Here is an 18278-nt window from a genome sequence, read left to right as displayed (position 1 = left end):
CGATGACCCCAGTTCTACTTTACAAATCCAGCTAGACCAGAGCATTTATCCTGGCACAGATGAGAGTTCTTGAGAATCGATCACAATGATTGGCATGCAAACCCCGCACCCCCCATCCAGGGGGATGAACAACAGAAACATGGGTGAAGGCAGACAGTGGACGGTTTAAAATATGAAAATAAAAATAGTTTATAAATTATCAAGGGTTTGTTCATGAGGGTTGGGGGGGAAAGAGGAGCTGATACCAGGACTCAAGTAGAAAGAAAATGCTTTGGAAATGTTGATGTGCTTGATACGGTTGATATTATAGACTGTTAGAAGAGCTGTCAGAGCCCCCAATAAAATGATTTATTTAAAAATTTTAAAAGAGCTCTCGACACACAGAATCCAGGATAGAAAACCCCCTCAGGAGCAATACATAGGAGTAGCGAGCGATACCATGAGCACAGGGGAAGGATGAGGGGAGAAAGGGAGAAGAAATCACAATGATTGACATATAACATCCCCACTCCAGGGTGACAAGCAACAGAAACATGGGTGAAAAGAGACAGTGGACAGTGTCAGATATGAAAATAATAATTTATAGTTAACACGGTGTAGTTTGAGGTGGGTGGCCAGCCCCCCACCACTAAGTCACGGGTTCAGTAAGCACAATTGTACGGTTGAGATATATACATATTATATTGAAGTCATCGAGAGCATGCGAGGTAGAAGAGATATTGAAATAATGGAGTCAGACACATTTCATGGTAGCAATGCTCACCTCAGCCTCACTTGGTGGTCCACGTGGAGAGAGGGGGAAGGGAAGGAGGACAAGGGGAAAGGGAACGGGAGGAGAGGGAGCTGAGGAGAGGTCAAGGGATGCACCGAGAGAGGGAGAGCTCTCTATTGCTAACCCAGGACTGTATACCTTTGGGGCCGTTCAAGCCCACTAATTACAGGTAAAGACATACGTCACAGGAAGGGGTTGCACTATAGGTTATGCAGCAATGAGAGGGAGACAATCTAGGAATATACACGCGATAGGAAGAGGAGGGATTGGGGGTATACATGTGACAGGATGGCAGCTTAACTTGATGTCACTGAGCTTGTGTTTGACCTGTTTTCTGGATCTCGTAGGAACCAATATCAGTAGGGTGTAAACCCCACCTACAGGAACCAAATCAATGACTGCAGGCCTGTCCGTTGTCCTTAACAGCAGGGAGGGGGCCTACTGTAGTCTGGTGACTGACTATCTTCAGGGAGGATGTCTGTAAGCATCTGACCTCCCCCCACAACAAGGGTGATTGGGAGTGAGAGGATGGGGGAGGGAGGGAAAAAAAGAAGAGCCAATACCAAGGGCCCAAGTAGAAAGAAAATGTTTGGAAAATAATCATGGCAACCTGTGTACAAATACGCTTGGGGAGGGAGGGGAAAAATGAGGACCTAATGTCGGGGGTTTAAGTGGAGAGAAAATGTTTTGAGAATGATGTCCAAATGCACTTTACACAATTGATGTGTGTATGGATTGAGATAACAGTTGTATGAGCCCCTAATAAAATGTGTTTTTTTTTAAAAAAGAGCTATATTAGAGGCCCCAATACAATGATTTTTTTTTTTAAGATTTGTTTAATTCTGAATGTCATATATGTTGATGAATGGTCCATGAACATTGTGGGGAAGTGTGTGTGTGTGTGTGTGTGTGTGTGTGTGTGTGTTCTGCTGTTGATGAGTTGCATTTCACTTAAGGTCAGTGAGACCACGTGACTGATAGTGGTGCTCCGTTCTTAAGTCCTTGCTGATTTTTTATTCTCTGTAATATGGAGATCTCTGGAAGTCTCCAACTAGAGTTGTAATTTTTTTCATTTTTTCCTTCCACTTGTATCAGTTCTGCTTTATGTCTTTGAGCCTCTGGCGTTGTGCGTCCACGTTCAGTGTGGTAGCTCCTTGATCCCTAACCCTTTTATGAAAATGCTTTGCTCCTCTATATTCCTGGGAACCCTCTTTGCTTTAAAGTCTGCTCTGCCTGGCAGGAATAGAGCCACTCTGGCTTCCTTTGGACTTTCGTTTGCATAGTCATTTTCATTCTTTCACGTTCAATCGCTCGCCAGAATTGGGAATTCCGTAGACAGGACAGTGCTAGCTCGTGTTTTGATCATCATTTCTAAAATCACTCAAACAAGCTGTCTTTTACTTGTTTAAATCATTTACATGGACTGATACTACTAGGATTCTGTCTACTTTTGAAATTCTTTCTTTTTTTCATTCTATTTTTATTTGCTCTTTTCCCTTTCCTGCCATGTTTGAAGTCATTTGAACAAGTTTTAGTATTACATTTAATCCATTGTTTTTCAATAATCTCTTTTGTCAAGATGGTTTTAGGGATTTCTAGGATCAATAATTGGCACTTCCATTAGAATGTAGAAACTGTGCCACCTCACAGAATCCACTGCCCTCTTCTCTTTCTGCACCAGTTCCCTTACATGTTCCATCTCAGTCACTGGAAGAATCAATCAGACAAAACGATATATTTGTATTTTCTGTTGTCAATCAGGGAGCTGCTGGCAGACAGCTTTCTACACCCAGAAGCGTTACAGTCTTGGAAAGACCCAGGGCGTTGCTGTGAGTCAGCACTGGCTCCATGGCTGTCGAATCTGTTTTGAAGAACTCAAAGCATGGCTGTATCGTTCCTCTAGGTAGCATTTCTGCTGCTCTTCCTTTCGTCTCCAGTGCCCCAAGTTTCCTTCTGGTAGCATTCGATTTTTCTCTGAAAAACTAACCTTAGCTAGTCATTTTCTCTTAGTTTTCCTTCATTGAGAAAACTTCTTTATTTCATCCTCACTCTCGAGCGATGTCTGTGTTGGCTATTTAATGCTGGTTTAGTCGTTTCTTTTAGGGCTTTCAGAAGCACTGTCTTACTCTCCTTTGGCTGGTGGTTTCTGAGGGAAAATCCAAGCTCATTCAGATCGGTATCCCTTATAAGTAAGGTACCATTTTGCCTCTGTCTTCAGTGTGATGTGCTTGAATGCGAACTTATTTTTATCTTGCTTGCCATGTGGTCAGCTTTTGAGTCTTCAGGTTTATGTCTCCCATCACACTTGAGATCGTTTCAGCCACAGTGTCATCAAAATGCTTTTTCATCCGCTTGTTCAGTTGGGGCTTTCTGGAAGCCCATCCCATGGGTACAAACCTTTGGGCCTCACCTGCCCCAGGCCCCTGCGGCTCCAGTCATTTCCTTTCAATGTAGCGCGGGCTCTTGTCCAGAGAATAATTTCTGTTGCCCTGTCTTCAGCTTCACCCACTGTCCTCTAGCACCGCCGCCCGACCGTTGAGTCCCATCGATTGAGGGTTTTTAACATTTGCTATTAAATGTTTAATTCCAAATTTTCCATTGCGTCTTGATTTATAGCTTACATTTTATGACTGATACATGTTATTTTAATATCTGCCTTCATCGTATTAGTGAGGCATGTTGCTGTGAGGCCCATTGAGTCAGTTCTGATTCACAGTAGCCCTGTGGGTGGCAACAGGAAACACTGGCCTGGCCTGTACCTCCCTCGGAAGGGAGCCCCTTGTTGCAGCCACGGTGTCAATCTGTCGCGTCCAGGGTCTTCCTCTCTCCCTGTGTCCTTCTGCTTCACCAAGCTTGACCGGGTTTTACTGTTACCTTAAAGCCTTTGTCATCCGTCTGTAACGCCTATGCATATGCCATCTTATTTGCCTTGGGTTCAGTTTTCTTTTTCTGAAGTGAGTTGAAATGTTGATGGTTCTTTGTATATCAAGTAATTCTGAATTTTAACCTCAGCATACTTAGTATCATTTATTGCATTAAGGGCCTCAGATGCAGACAGAAGGTTTCAACTGGCAGGTTTATTTCAAAGTGTTGCGTGGCTATTTGGATTTATGCCATGCGTGCATCACTCAGGGGTCAGTCTGGGACCTGGATCCAGGTGTATCTGTTAGCACCCTTCTCCAGATGGGTGGCACACTCTTGGGGATCAAGTCCATGAGTGCACGGTTTGGAGTGATACCAGGAACTCATAGACAGTCGTCTACAGTTGTTTTCCCAAGCTTTTCTCTAGATTTGTAGTACTTTTTGTTTAAGTACCCTTGAATTAACCCTGGGAACTTTATGAGACAGTTCTACTCTGCCCTATGAGTCAGAATCAACTCATAATATATCGCCCCTCAATAAATTGGGGTATGATAAAGACCAGTTTACATGATTATATGTACTCAGTAACCAATTATTTTGTATGTGTGTGTATCTTCAGATACACTATATACATGCATACATATAGTACGTCAGCAAGTCTTACAGACTCAGGTTGTTGTTTTGTTGGGGTGCTATTGAGTCAGCTGCGGCTCAATGGGGACCCTGTGGACAATACACGGTTGGGTCCTGTGTTGTCCTCCCAGCTCTTGTGTCGGTGCCCATGGTGGCAGCTCCTGTGACAATCCCTGTCATGGTGGGTCTTCCTCTTTTTCACTGATGTTGTTCTTCAGGGAGTCGACCTCCTTTTGATACATGAGACAGAGCCTTGCCATCCTCCTTTCTCAGGAGCGTCCCAGCTGTCTGTCTCCCGAGACCAGTTTGCCCGATCTCCGGGCAGTCCATGGGCACCGGCTGCTCTTCTGATGAAGATGCGGTCTTCATCACTCAGGGGTCAGTCTGGGATCTGGATGCCTCGTTCGGAGGCATCTTTCTTAGTCATTGTCCGGCTTTCTTTCGCCTGCCTGTGAGGCAACAGAAGCGATCCTGGCTTAGGACAGGCGAGCCCCAGGGCGAGAGTGACAGGTCTGCTCTCTAGCCCTTTACAAAGGTGGATTGCAGCACACTCCCCCCACGCGACACTTCACTGGATGTTGTGACGGCTGCTCCCATGAGTGTTGGTTGTTGGATCCAGTACAATGCAGTCCTTGACAATTTCCACCTCCTCACATTTGTCATCTTCCGAGGGTTGTAGTCCCTTCTCTCTTCCTTCTTCTTGTTCAGTTTAACCATTTGATTTCTTTTTCCACCTTATCAAAACAGTCAATGTCGCAATTTCTGGGACTGATCCCAATAAGTAAAACTCACCCTCTATTTTATTGTCAACCTCGATGTCACGAAACGAATATGTCAGCTTGTTGCCCTTGATCTTCATCCATAAGTGCTTCTATCTTCTTCACTTTCCCCAAGCCGAGTAGTATGTGCGGAGCACAGGTTGTTAGTGAGAGCTCCGCCAGTCCGGTGCCGCGCTGTCTTCATGGAGCGCAGCGTCAGGGCACACGGACGGAGGAAGCACAGGACCCCGATGCACTCTTTCCCCGACTTCAAACCGTTCAACAGTCCCTTGTTCTGTTCGAATGACTGCCTCTTGTTATTCGGACAGTTTTCTGAAGGGGTCCGCTTCTTTCTTCCAGTCTTGTCTGAGTCCGGAAGCTCCACTGAGACCCGACCATGGGTGACGTTGACCAGGGAACTAAAAGAAGTCAGTGGAAAGAAATGTGATGAAGAGAGAGCTGGAATTTGACACGCTGTGACATAGCAACCCACAAGCCACCGCAGTACAACCACGTGGCCATAGAGTGACTGGTGGTGGTCTGGGACTCCCCAGTGCTAGCCTGTGGCCAGGAACTGCCCGCTTCCATGACTGTGCTATATCAGAGCAAATGGTGGGAGAAGAGATGGAAAGAAGAGAGTTGTGACCACAGGCTCCCGGGGCTCCCGCTACCTCCATTACCCTCACTGCCTGCACCTGGGGAGCCAGAGCCCCGGGCGCAGGGACAGGGAGGAACCTGGGCATTTCTTCTTGTCGCAGTTCAGGTCATTGCTTTGCCACTCCTGGTGTCAGGCTCCCTGGAAGCTCTCTCTGCCCCACCGGGTTCACCTCTGGGAGGCTTATTGAGCATGAGCTGTGGGAAAGAGTGGGCACCACATTGGTTCCTTGACCCTTGAACCGGGTGCCCTTTCCAGCCCACCTGCTGCTGTTGCTTTTTTAGCCTCCGGCCACGTTGCATCATTGCGTCCAGAGGAAGAGAGAGGGTGCAGCTTCTGAAGGAGACTATTTACCCCCCCCCCCTTTTCTAATTGGCTCATCTTTCTGGACAGGACGGCAGTTGATGTTGCTCATCAGCGTTCAGTCCAGTGGCCACATTGCCAGGTGGTTTTTTCTTTTCCTTTTTTTTTTCCTTCCTCCAATGAATTATTTTGCCGTTCTTTACGCCTTCATGGAGGGCGGCTGCACATCATGCGTCTCCTCCTTGGACGGCGCAAGTCTCCCTCCCTTTTCCCATTTGCACCTTTCAGCCAGGCTGGTAAGTGAATACAGTTTTCTCCTATTGCTTTGTGAGTCATGGGGGGATTTTCTTGAGACACGCCGCCTCTGCACAAGACTGCACTGCCGGGCCCTTGGGGGTCAGGGAGTCTGGGCGTTGTTCAGCTGAGCTGTCTGAGGACCAGTTCGGAGAACAGCTAGGTGGGAATCACAGCTGACTTTTCCTGGGCGCGGTCTTGTGAGCTCCTCCGGTTGGGTGTCATTTCAGAACCGATTTGCAGACAGCTCTAATAACATGCAAATCTTTGCAGAAATCTCACCTGAAGCGGGGGAGCTGGCAGCTGCTCCCTGGCACGCTCCCGAGTGGGACACGATCTCGCTGGACGTGCGAGCTCACCCGCTGCTTGTCATCCAGAGTCCACGGGGACATTTGACTCACTTCCTGTCCTCCTCACCCCCAGCGATGGTTAAGAAACATTCAGCCTCCGCACCCGAGAACTAGAGACGGCGATCTAACCTTGGCCGCTATACTCTAGCGGAGAGACACAAGGCACTTGAACAGCGGGGGTCAGTAGAGGCTGACAGAATGCTGACAGAATGCCGGCTTGGTGGGAGGGTCGAGGGAAGGCCCCCTTGAACTGCTCCAGCTGCCCCTTAAAAATGCGGCGGGACGGTGCTGGTGAAAAATCTGGACGAGGCCATGGGCTGCCAGAGTGAACACATCTGTCCTGAACACCAGCCAGCATGCTCTTTAGCTGTGGGGCTGCGGGGCCTTGGCCTTGGCCCTGGCTGCGGTGGGAGTATTATCTGGAGGCACCAGCCTGTGGGGGAAACCAGCCCCTCACACTATCACAAGTCCGGTAGACACGATCGTACAGTTATGATATATAAAGATTATGGTAAAGTCATAGAGAATAAGAGAGAGAGAAGAGAAGGTAAAATAAAGGAGTCAGACACATTTCATGGTAGCTTGCTCACCTCAGCCCAGATGACCGCATATGCAACAGGAAGGGGCCATACAGTAGGGGGCATAAGCATGACAGGAAGTGGATGAGCTAGGGGCGTACATCTAATAGGAAGGGGAGGGGCTAGGGTACACGTGACAAGATGGGCGGACCCTAGACTCAGGATGGCTACCTAACCTTGGTCACCCTTGCTTGACCTCCCTGGGCTCTCCTTCAGGGAAACAATCTACTGCCCTTCTCAGAAGGGAGTGGGCCCTACTTAGGGTGGGACAGACTAAACAGACTGATTGCTCTAGATGACTGACAACCCTTAGAGAGAATAACCTCTGACCTGCTTTCACTGACCTCCACGTGGACAGTTGTTTGCCATGTGCAGCAAGCAGCTAGGTGTGGCATGTATGTGGGGGAGACAACGTGGGAGAAATCTTTCTGTATCCCACACCAGTCCCTGGAGGAAAGGACGTCGGGGCGCTTTGCAAAGTCAACAGCAACTTAGAGCCAACCCCTTGGTGAGTTGGAGTGACAGGGAGGCCACAACAATAAGATCAGACACACAGGGGCCCAGTGGTTGGTGCTGTGGTTAGGTAAGGCTTCCTGCGGGTGCCGGGGGTGAGCGTTGGCTCCTGAGAGCCAGGTCATGGCTCAAACCCATCTTTGCAGGAGAAAGGGGAGGCTGTTGGCCCCTGTCAGGATGTTGTCGTTAAAGCACTTGAGCGTCCACCCAAGGCGTCACCCTTGGCTTCTCCCTGTGCACAGACAAAAAGAGTGATGGAAATTTTAAGGACCATGGAAACCATGTGTCCAAATCAACCTTAGTGCCTTGGAGTTGGGCTGACTCCTAGCGAGCACCTGGGACAGAGCGACACTGACCTTGTGAGTCCGGGGACTGTTGGCTGTTTGCGAGTCGAAAGCCCCGGCTTTCTCCCCCAGAGCCATGGTGGTTTCCAACTGCTGGCCTTGCTGGTCGCGGCCCAGGGTGTAGCCACCACACAGCAGCGCCCCTCATGGGCTAAAGGACCGCAAGGGATCACCCAGAAGGCCCTGGATAAAGAGGGAGAACAAGCTAGGGGGAAACTCTCCACATGATGGGCAAGCCAGATTCCGGCCCCTCGAATTGAACTCGACACCAGGAACCATCAGCCACTGGAGATCCAAAGGTCAGCCTTTACCCAGAGACGAGGTCAGAGGGTCAGGAAAAGAGGAGGAACCTGGGGAAGAAGTGGGGTGAGTGATGGCCTGTTGAGGGGACTGGCACCGCATTTGTACAATTGTCGAATGGGAAGCGGACGGCATGTCCTGGAGGGCCGATGGGAGTGGGAATCAACTCGGGCACCGTGGGTTTGGGTCTTTGTTGTTGGGTGCCTTGAAGTTGATTTTAACACCTGGGAGATCCCACTGAGAACTGCCCCAGAGGGTTTCCTTGGCTGTGACCTTGATGTGGGAAGATTGCCAGATCTTTCCAGCAAGGAGCCCGGTGGGGGGTGGGGGGTGTTCAAACAGCCACCCTTTGGGCTAACAGCTGAGCACCGAACCATTTGTTCTCCACAAGGCTCAACGGGGCCATCAGAATCAAAGGTTCCTTCCTCAGGCTTCACTTCTCCACCCGCAAGGCATGGATTTGTTTGGGGCCCTCCGAAAGCCTCACTCGGGCCAATACTCTGCCCAGATCCTCCCAGCCGCGGGAGTCCAAGTTCTGAAAATCAGCGCCCAAGAGTCAGCGATGGCCTCGCTTCACCCTTGCTGCTCTCAGGACTGCAGGGATTAACATGGGCAAGCTTCCCGGGGGCCCAGGAAGAACGAGTGCCCTGGTTTTGTTGTCTCTGCACCATCTCCAGGTTCCCCCGATTTTCCCCAGACACCCACAGCTGAGTCTTTCTGCCCACCCGGGAGAGATGGCTGAACTTGGTCACTCAGAGCCCCAGGTTTCCAATGATGAGCCTGACCCACAGGGCCCTGGCACTCACTATCAATATCGTTTTGCTTGACCACGACAGTCTAGGGTTCTGGGACAGATGCTCCTGAGCGACCCAGCTTCACAGGGCTACCTCGTGTCCCCTTCTGAGGGCCACCAGCCTCATTTTAGCCCCACAGTCCACAGTGTCTTGAGGGTTGGGCCCTGGGGGCTGCCGTCAAAGAACCTGCCTCAGGCAGCCACAGCACACATGGGCCTGAGACACAACAGCCATGACCAGAGAGGGCCGGCTGACCACCTTTTCCTCTCTCCCTTGCAGGTCACTTCTAACGACAAGCTCCTAGAGAGCCTCAAGCATGCAGGCGGGCTCCTGCGGGCCCTGGAGCAGCTGGGCACAGCAGCCACGTAAGTGCGGGTCGACTAGAGAAACAAATCCAGGGAGACTCACATGTGTACAAGGAGGAGCTTTCTATAAAGAGTAATCGTTTATTAAGACAACATCCCGGCCCAGTCCAGATTCAAGTCCATCAGTCCTTGTTAGCCCATCTGTCCAATACCAGTCTATAAATTCCTCTTTCGACTCATGCAACGCATGCAATGACACTGAGTGCAGGACGATCACAGGCCAGTGGGTGGAAGGTCTTGTGGATTCAGTGGCGGTGGAAGCATCTCAGGCTGGCATGGGTCACCACGTGGTTCCTCCAGCTCCAGGGCTCTGGTTCCATCAGCGTAGCTCCATGTGGCTTGTCAACAGGAATGTGTAGCAGACAGAGTGTACGTCTGGCCTCCAGTGAGCTATATATCTCCTTGGTGCCTCCAAATGAGGTCATCAAGCTGCAACTTGATTGACAGGCTAGACCCCACCCCTTTCTCAAATTGACCGGAAAAGGTATAACTGCCACACAGGGTCTCGCCTATTCCCTTCTTCCCTCCTCCTCCCCAACATTTTCACTCTTAAAGCCCACCTCCTTCTAGGCAATCACTGCCACAGAGACCCCTCCCAATCTACCTTCCTGCGCCCAGGTGTTCCCTGGGCCCCAGGAGAAGGCCCACTTCCTCGTGGATTGAGTTTCCCTGGGTGTATAAGACACAGAGAGATGGCAGTGTTTCTTGGTACCTTCCGTTTTCAAACCTAAAACAAGCTATGTGTGTGGGGATAACACATACGCATATATGTGTGTACATTATATATTATGTATTTTTTATTAGTGTTTGATTAATATTCTGACTGCACAAATGTGACATTGGAATTAACTAGTGAGAATAAGGGGCATAGTCTGTTTGCCAGATATATAAATATATGTTTGGGGGCATACACACACACAAAACTAGCATCTTTGCCCTTGTTCAGTGTGGGGGGTCAGGGGTATTGATCACGTACACAGTGTTGTACAGCTGCCATTCCTGTTGATTCCAACATTTGCTCATCACCCCAAACAATACCTCTGTGCACTTTGAGCCACAATCGCCACCCTCTTGCCCCTTAGCCCCTGGTGACCCACCTCTAGTCCACTTTATCATTTTGGTGAATTCTTAGACTCTGGCTCCATGCATAGGGTGATGCGTGGGGCTGCTGACTTGGAGGTCAGCAGTTCAAGACCCTCCAGCCCCTTTGTGGGAGAAAGAGGAGGCGTTCTACTCCTGTAAAGAGTTACGGCCCGGAAACACATGGGCAGTTCTCCCCTGCCCTACAGGGTCACCGTGATTCGGCATGGGTCACTCGATGGCAGTGGGTTTGGCTTTGTTGTTTTTATTTGGGAGATGTGTGTCCTTTTGTATCTGACCGACTCCTCTTTGTATAATGATTTCGAGGTCCGTCCGGGTCCTAGCCTGTAGGAGGACTTCCGGGCAGAGTAATATTGCATTGGATGGATATACCACCCCATTGTTCATCCCTTCAGCTATTGGTGGACATCACTGTGACTGCCGCCACCATGAGCAGTCGTGTGCACCTATCTGTCGGAGTCCTTTGACGTGGCCTGGCTGGGTCACATGGTCGTCCCTTGATCGTCGTCTTGAACAACTGCCAGACTCTCCTCCAGCGGCTGCGTCCCTGCAGGTTCCCACCAGCAGCGCTGCTCTTGTTCATGTGTCTTGTGTTGTCTCGGATGGTCCTTATCCTGGGGAGGATGAAGGGGCTTCTCCCTGTATTCCCCTCCTCCCTAATGTAACAGTATGGACGGCTTTTTATGTGCCCACTGGCTGTCCACCCGGAGGGATACCTACTCAAGCCCTCTGGCCATGGTTCAAATGAACTGTTTGTCTTCTTACAATTGAGTCTATTTAGAAGGCCCCTTCCTCACCCTTGGGCGCTACTCACGGTGTAAGGCTTCCAAACAGCACGTAGCATCCATCCTCAGGAATCTCTGGCCTTGCCCAAATAACCTGAGCAGATCTGTGCTGAAGGGGGTGTGTAGGGAGAGCAGCCAAGAAAACTTTAGTAGAAGGGCCCTCTGGCTCCACATCAAGCAGGGGCCCCAGTTTGCCTGTTAGGCCAAAGCTAGTACATCCCTAAGGCTGGGCTGAACCCAATGTGTAAAAGAAGAAAGCCCAGTGTCTCATGAGGCAGGCGGTCTCTCCTGCACCCACCCCAGACGCTGCTACGGCACCCACACCAGGCAGAACTAGGGTTGGGTGGAGAGCTTGCCACGCCTGGTGTCGCCTTCAGGCTTTGTTCAGATGACCCAGCCAGAACAGATGGACAGGAGTGTTCTTGGTTACCATGTCCCCTGGGATGGCCCTGGTGGGCGGGACAAGGCAGCCTGACCCCCCAGATGAGCCTGGACTCAGCGAGATCAAGCAGAACCTTTGATGAGCAGACAGGAATGCACACCACCATCTTTGGCCACAATCCAGTCTGTTATGTAGCATCCCCCCACCCCTGCCCCCAGTTATTTGGCAGCAAGTCTATGTCTTTGTAGTTGACAGTGAGAGTGTCACAAGCTAATTTTATGCTTCAAGGGGCGCTGCTCGCTGCATGTCCATCTTTGGTGCAGCGAACCCACCAACCAGTGGCCCATGGGGTCAACAGTAGCTCCTGGCACGCTCCTGCGGGCTCAGCGTAGACCTGTGCTCCCAAGTTTGCAGTGGCTCATTTTCATTTGTTGTCTTTCGTTTTCTTTTGAGTGTGAATTGGGCGAAGGTTTACAAAGCAGGTCAGTTTTCCACTCAGCAGTGCATGCCTCCTTTGTTTCCTCGCGGAGAGCAGTGCCCACCACGTGACATCGCGTATCCCCGTTACTCCCCTGTGTTTGTTTCCTGTCTCCGTTCCCCCTCTTTTCCAAACCCTTCGGGGAACTCCGTGTGTGGGTCATTGCTCCCTTGTTCTCCAGCGGGCGAGTTCGTGTCCAGACCCAAAGGGTGAGCAAGGGCCAGAGTCTTGGGGCCTCGGGGGTTCCACCTTAAGCCTGGTCTGTTTTATACTTTTGAGTTTGGTTCCCTATTTTCTCCTACTTGATTTGATTCCTTTCCGAGCAGTTGGGTGTGGTGACCGGGCATCAGCCTGCTCTCCTGGTCTCAAGGCTGTGGAGCCTGATGTGAATGTGCCCACGAACCCACCACCGGGACGCATGGGTTCCTGTGTCTTCCCATTTCATTCACTCTTCTTCCCTCCAGACGGGGAAGAGACCAGCAGTGCCACTTAGATGGCTGCTCACAGACTTGGAAATCCAGCCACTGCTCTCAGGAGGAAGATGCACAGCATTGTCTCTGTGGATGATGGGACGCCAATCGGTGGTGGCATCTGTCCGCTGAGACTATGATCCTGGCCCTTAGGCCAGTGGCTCATTCCCTCAATGTGTACACATAACATCTTTCCACTCGATCCATATGCACAGGTGTTGCCCCACTTTCCCGCCCACACCTGTCCAGCCTGGGTGCCTATCCAAACAGCTTCTCGTAGATCACGGCTATTGCGGGGCTGTGGATATGACAGGATTGAGCATCACTCCCAGACTCTCCCCAGGGCCTTCCCAGCTCCATCCTTTCTGCCCACCTCCCTCTTATTGTAGGTTGCCTTCCCCTTCACCCAAGTGAACCTGTGTCCACTCTACAGCCAGGTGCCCTAGTGGCAGAGTAGGTTATGTATTGGGTTAGTAACCACAAGGTTGGCAGTTCAAAGCCACCAACCCCTCAGAGGGAGAAAGACAGAGGCTTTCTACTCCTGTAAAGAGTTTCAGCTTTGGACACCCACAAGGACAGTTCTACCCTGCCCTGTCCGGTGGCTATGAGCATGAGTCGGAATTTTGACCTTAGAGCCAGTAACTTGTGCTCCCCCTCTGCCTCTGTGGCCATCATTGTTCCTTTGTGTGTGAAAACTTTCTCTGGACTTCGTACCACAGTGGTCTCATACAACTGTTGTCACTCACTGGCTCGTTCCAATCGGTGACTGATTTTTCCACAGCCGATGGATGACAAGCCTTTTCCCCAAGGCACCTCTGGGAGTACTTGAATCTCCCAGGCTTGGGTGAGCAGACACCCCAGAATGACTCCTCACCACTGTTAGGGCACATACTGACCATGGTTTCAAACCATCTGCCCGCCGCCAGTGTCTCCTTGAAGCTCCGAGGTACACATGCACACCTCGAAGGATAAGCCCTGGTGGAGACGGTTCCTGCCTGAGAGAGCCCAGCACCCACAGGGCAGCTCCAGGCAGGAGCTGGGCTCTGGCTACCCGTGGTCTGATGTGCCCTGACAGTCAAGGGCCTCCTCCCCGAGGAGGTTCAGACAGTGCGTGGTGGACAGGACTGGGAGATCGAGGCCCACTTGGGGACCGGGATGTAGTAGTGAGTCTCACTTACGGGCTCAGGATCCTGGGTCTCCTGCTTCAGTGTTGCAAGAGGATGCTTCCCATTCCCACCCCGCCAGATGACTGACAAGCCCCTTTCTCCTTTGGTTTTTCTCTCAGAGAGTCGGCCGACCATGCAGTCGCCTCCTTGGCCTTGGAAATCCTTCATGCCGTGGGGCACCAAGGGAGAAGGCAGTAGGCACAGACTCACCCTGCAAGCCGTAACCCCCCAGCACTGGTGAAGCTGGCTCCGAACCTCGGCTGTATTCTGGACTCTTAATAAAGTCTGCTGACCCAGAACCTTCCGGCTGAGGTGCTTCTGGCTCCCCCTGGGCCTGAGAGTGCCCTTCCTGGGTCTGGTGGGTACCCCTGGGAAGCCCAGGTCGGGGCACTCTGGGTGGGCCCGCAGGCCTCCAAGGACGAGGCGCCACATTCCTGGGCCCATCTGGCTTCTGTGTGAGCCTCTCTGGGGAGGATCTGGGAGGCAGGATCGGGCACGAATGCTCCCCTGGCTGCTGTGCCCTGGCTCTGGAGCTAGCTGGAGCCTGACTTCCTCCCAGGTTCCCAGCATGCTCCTTTCCTTTGGGGAGAAACTCATTCCAGGAATTCTGGGGAGAACTGGAAGGCACAGGTCCTTAAGAATCTGCCTAAAAGGGATGGCTGGCTTCTCAGGGCAGTGGGGGTGGAGGAGGCTTGCCTACCTCTCCCGACTTCTATCAAGTACCCCCTTGCCCCTGGAACCTCTCCAGCTCCATCCTCATGCTCCCTCACACCTTTGCCCCAGGCGTCCCTAGGTAGAGCTGGGCGGCAGGCGCTATGGAAGTAGGAGGCAGGGGACGGGCTCTTGTCTGGGATGGAGCCACTGGAGGCCCTCCCTGGGCCTCTCTTAGGTCTCAGCTGTTTCCTCATCTGCAGAATAAAAGGGCTAGACTAGCTTTGTGGGTACTCCCCCCTCCCCGCTACCCCCCTCCAGGTGGGGTTCTGTCCATGCAGCAGCCTCCTGTATAGAAAACAGGCTTCTCTGCAGAGGCAAAGGGAAAAGGGAATGATGGCCCAGTCAGGCTGCCACCCTGCCCAGGATGCCCAGCCAAGGGTGCCAATGTTCCACGTGTCGAACCTCAGACCCTTGTGTGGGCTTTCCTTGGGAGGGGAAGGCAGTCTACGTGGGGTGTAGAAGCCCCGTCCAGTGCACCCAGAGAAGGGTGAGTGAGCCAGCTGGCTGGGCAGGAGGAGGCCAAGGCCCCTGTCAAGGATCCCAGGCTCCTGGGAGCCCCTGGTCCTCCCACCACACAGTCAGCTGTTTGCTCTGGAAGCTGAGCTTCCCCTGGGATGGATGGATGGATGGCTAGGTGGGTGGATGCCTGCATGGAGGGAGGGATGGTGGGTTGATTGGTGGAGGTGCATGGGAAGCACAGGCCTCTGGAAGGGTCCAGGTGAGTAGCTACCCGGGGCCTCCATTTTCTCCTGCCATAATCCACAGGCCCCGCTTTAAGACCTGCCTCTGACTGGAAGCCTAGGAGAGATGTCGTCCATCCGTGAAGGGTCATTTGGTGTGATTCTGGCCACAGGGCAGCCGACAGTCATCATGGGCACATGGCAACAGCCTATGGTCTTCTGCTCTTAGCACACGTCTAGCTTCTCACATCTATCCCATTAGCTCCCACAGTCCTCCCTCCAGTGCTGTGAAGATTCAGGCAGGGGAGGCATCGGCCATTTCTAACTCGGACCCAGGGCGCTGGGCAGTTTAGGCCTTCATCAGAGGTGAGTAATGGACATCCAAAGTGGGTCGTTCCTGCTTCCACTGAGAGCAAAATGCTCCTCCCTTCCTCACGGGCGGCCACAAAAATACAGCATGGAAAGAATCCACTTACAAGATCTCCGCAAAGGCACTGAAGTAGGGGCGCAGGAAGGAACGTGAGGTGGGGAAGCACCAAAGGTAAGGCTTCAGAACTGTCTGGAGGCTGAGGGGGTAAGGTGGGGCGGAGAGGGTAGGCAAAGAGCAAGATGGTGTGGTCCTTGTGGCATGCACAAGGTGAGCCACAGGAGGCTCTAGGGAGATAGTCTGTGAATTACAGAGCTTTTCCTGAGCTACATCTCCCCACTTTGTTTAGGAGCCCTGGTGGCGTAGAGGTTATACATTGGGCTGCTATCCGCAAGGTCAGCAGTTCGAAGCCACCAGTCGCTCCTAGAACTCCTGTACAGTGAGTCTGGGAAACCTACCAGGGGCAGTCCTACCCTATCCTGAGTTGGCATCGACTTCATGCCAATGAGTCCCCACCTCAGGCCTCTTATCTAGGGCTTGATGTTGAGACTGTGGTGGGCAAGAGGGGATACAAATTACCCCTTGGGTTGCTTAACATATGTTGCATCAGTAATGTTCAACCTATGAGTATGATAAAAGGACTCGAGTATCAGAAGATAGCAGAAAGCGACACCCCCAGTCCCCTATAGCTAGCCCCTCTCCTTCCCAAAGGGCACAGGGTCACCCCCTTGTTATTCTGCCCCCACCTATATACACTTCAAAAAATCCAAATGGCAGCAGCTGCAAATTCTGCTCCTGGCCTGGTTTGCTCAAGGTGTTTTGAACATTTTATCAGAGCATAGCTTTCTGGCACTGCCCCCCACACCCACCTCCAGCTGCAAAGTGCTCCACTAAAATGGGTGTACAACTTACCTACTGGTCCCCGAGTGCCGGCTGCTTGTATCACTGTTTGCAAGTGTTGCGTAAATACCTGTATGTATTAAGCATTGAGATGCACAAACTGCCCTCTGACCTCTCGGGATAGAGGGCCCCAGATCTGGAAGCAATACTTCAGAGCAAGTGTTTATTAACTTCTGCCATCCAGCTTGGTTCAGACATTTGCCAGCCCCTGCTTTCAAGGGCCCAAACCCCTGCCCCCACCAACTTAAAACTGTCAGAGAGCATGAGAGTGCCTTATCAGAGCCCCAGGGCCACCCCAGGTCCCTGAAACAATACTTGCAAGTTAGTGATACTGTACTCATCATCAGTGCTGGACACAGCTGGCTGGGAGGTGGATCAGAGCCATGCAATACATTATGGAAAGTAGTTTCACTCGTTTGCTACTTACATGCAAGTTGTAAAAAAAAGAATTGACACTGGATTGATTTTTAGACCGTTCCTCTTGTATGGTGCTAAAGCTGGATATTCTTATGTAAGAAGGCCTTGTTGTTTTTTTGTGGCTCGTTAATTAGCATGATGTCACAAGTTGTGAATAGTGATGTAAGGAATATTGTGCCATTGTAAACGCCCCAATTGCGTCTAAATTTGAAAAGACCAAAGGGCTACATAAAGTCTGTGGGAGCCACTGAAATAAAATGTAATGTGATGTATTCGCAAACTTTATTTCAAGCCCCTCCAAGTGTGAGGCAGGATACCATTTTTTGTGTAGGTAATATGAGGGACACGATGTTGGAATTGCAAATCATTTTTATAAAAATGTCTCAGAATGTTCAATGAGCCTCATTTTTTACAATGTAAATAATACTACCTTAAAATCATGAACTTGTGCCTTTTAAATTTTTACATATGGAATATTTTAGAGGAAAATTAACTTGGAACACAAGAACTGTTTATTTCCAACTTTTTGCATTCCATTTCTAGTCTTAATAAAACCAATACACCTTCGACGCACCCCAATCTTCAGGGCACAGATCACGTGCCGTGTTATTGATTAGTTGTATTACTGGTGATTGCGTTAAAACAAGGCAGGAAAAAGAAATCTTACGTGAATTCTGTCGCGGTGTTTTCCATCATGGGTCCCCCGGTAAGTACCCCATGTGCACACAGTGGAACGTACTACTTGGACTTTCAGTCAGTACAGGGCCGTGCGGCAGCACAGCCTTGAGTTCTTGTTCCTGCCCTTCTTCCAGCTACTCCAGTAACCCTCAAGTTGGACCTCTCCAGGACCATGGGCCAAGGTTCGTGAAGTACCTTAGGCACATCACTGCACCCTTCAGAAGAGGAGTAAGAACCACCGCTCTGAAACGACCTGCATTCTTCCCTCCAGCATGTAACTTCAGTGTTTCATGCCACCACACCCCCTGGTAATGCATACAGCCCCAGCCCGGGGGCTAGGCTGGCCCTCTCTGAGGACTGTCACTCCCCCGTGTGGGAGGGGCGTGGCTCCAGGGGGGGTGGCGGTGGGGGTGCCACATAGGATGCTGAGGGATCAAAGGAAAATCATTGCTTTCTCAGCAGCCCCTCCTACTACTCTCACTTGCATTTAAGTTGCCAATCTGCTCTAAGCAAAGAAAGGCTGTTGCCTAATAGATGCGACAAAGCACTGCACTCCCTCAACTCCACGCTGGGCTTTCCCAAGCCAACAGCACAATTCAGATGGTTTTTATTAGAGTAA

The 18278-nt window shown here is 51.1% G+C and overlaps 1 protein-coding gene across 1 annotated transcript in view; it reads left to right on the top strand.

Moving 5' to 3' along the window:
- The window catches only part of ULK4 (unc-51 like kinase 4), a 606607-nt gene extending 592405 nt beyond the window's left edge, over positions 1–14202 (top strand). Inside the window, exons 36-37 of the mRNA XM_030886939.2 lie at positions 9436–9521; positions 14023–14202. Coding sequence (XP_030742799.2) covers positions 9436–9521; positions 14023–14101 — 165 coding nt within the window. The 3' untranslated portion in view covers positions 14102–14202. The remainder of the gene's footprint in view (positions 1–9435; positions 9522–14022) is intronic.
- Positions 14203–18278: the final 4076 nt, after the last annotated feature.

Source organism: Echinops telfairi, unplaced genomic scaffold (genome assembly GCF_000313985.2).
Source record: "Echinops telfairi isolate 266 unplaced genomic scaffold, ASM31398v2 ScPeMD7_4225;HRSCAF=4972, whole genome shotgun sequence".
Taxonomy (NCBI): domain Eukaryota; kingdom Metazoa; phylum Chordata; class Mammalia; order Afrosoricida; family Tenrecidae; genus Echinops; species Echinops telfairi.
This window is presented reverse-complemented; position numbering and strand designations above follow the sequence as displayed.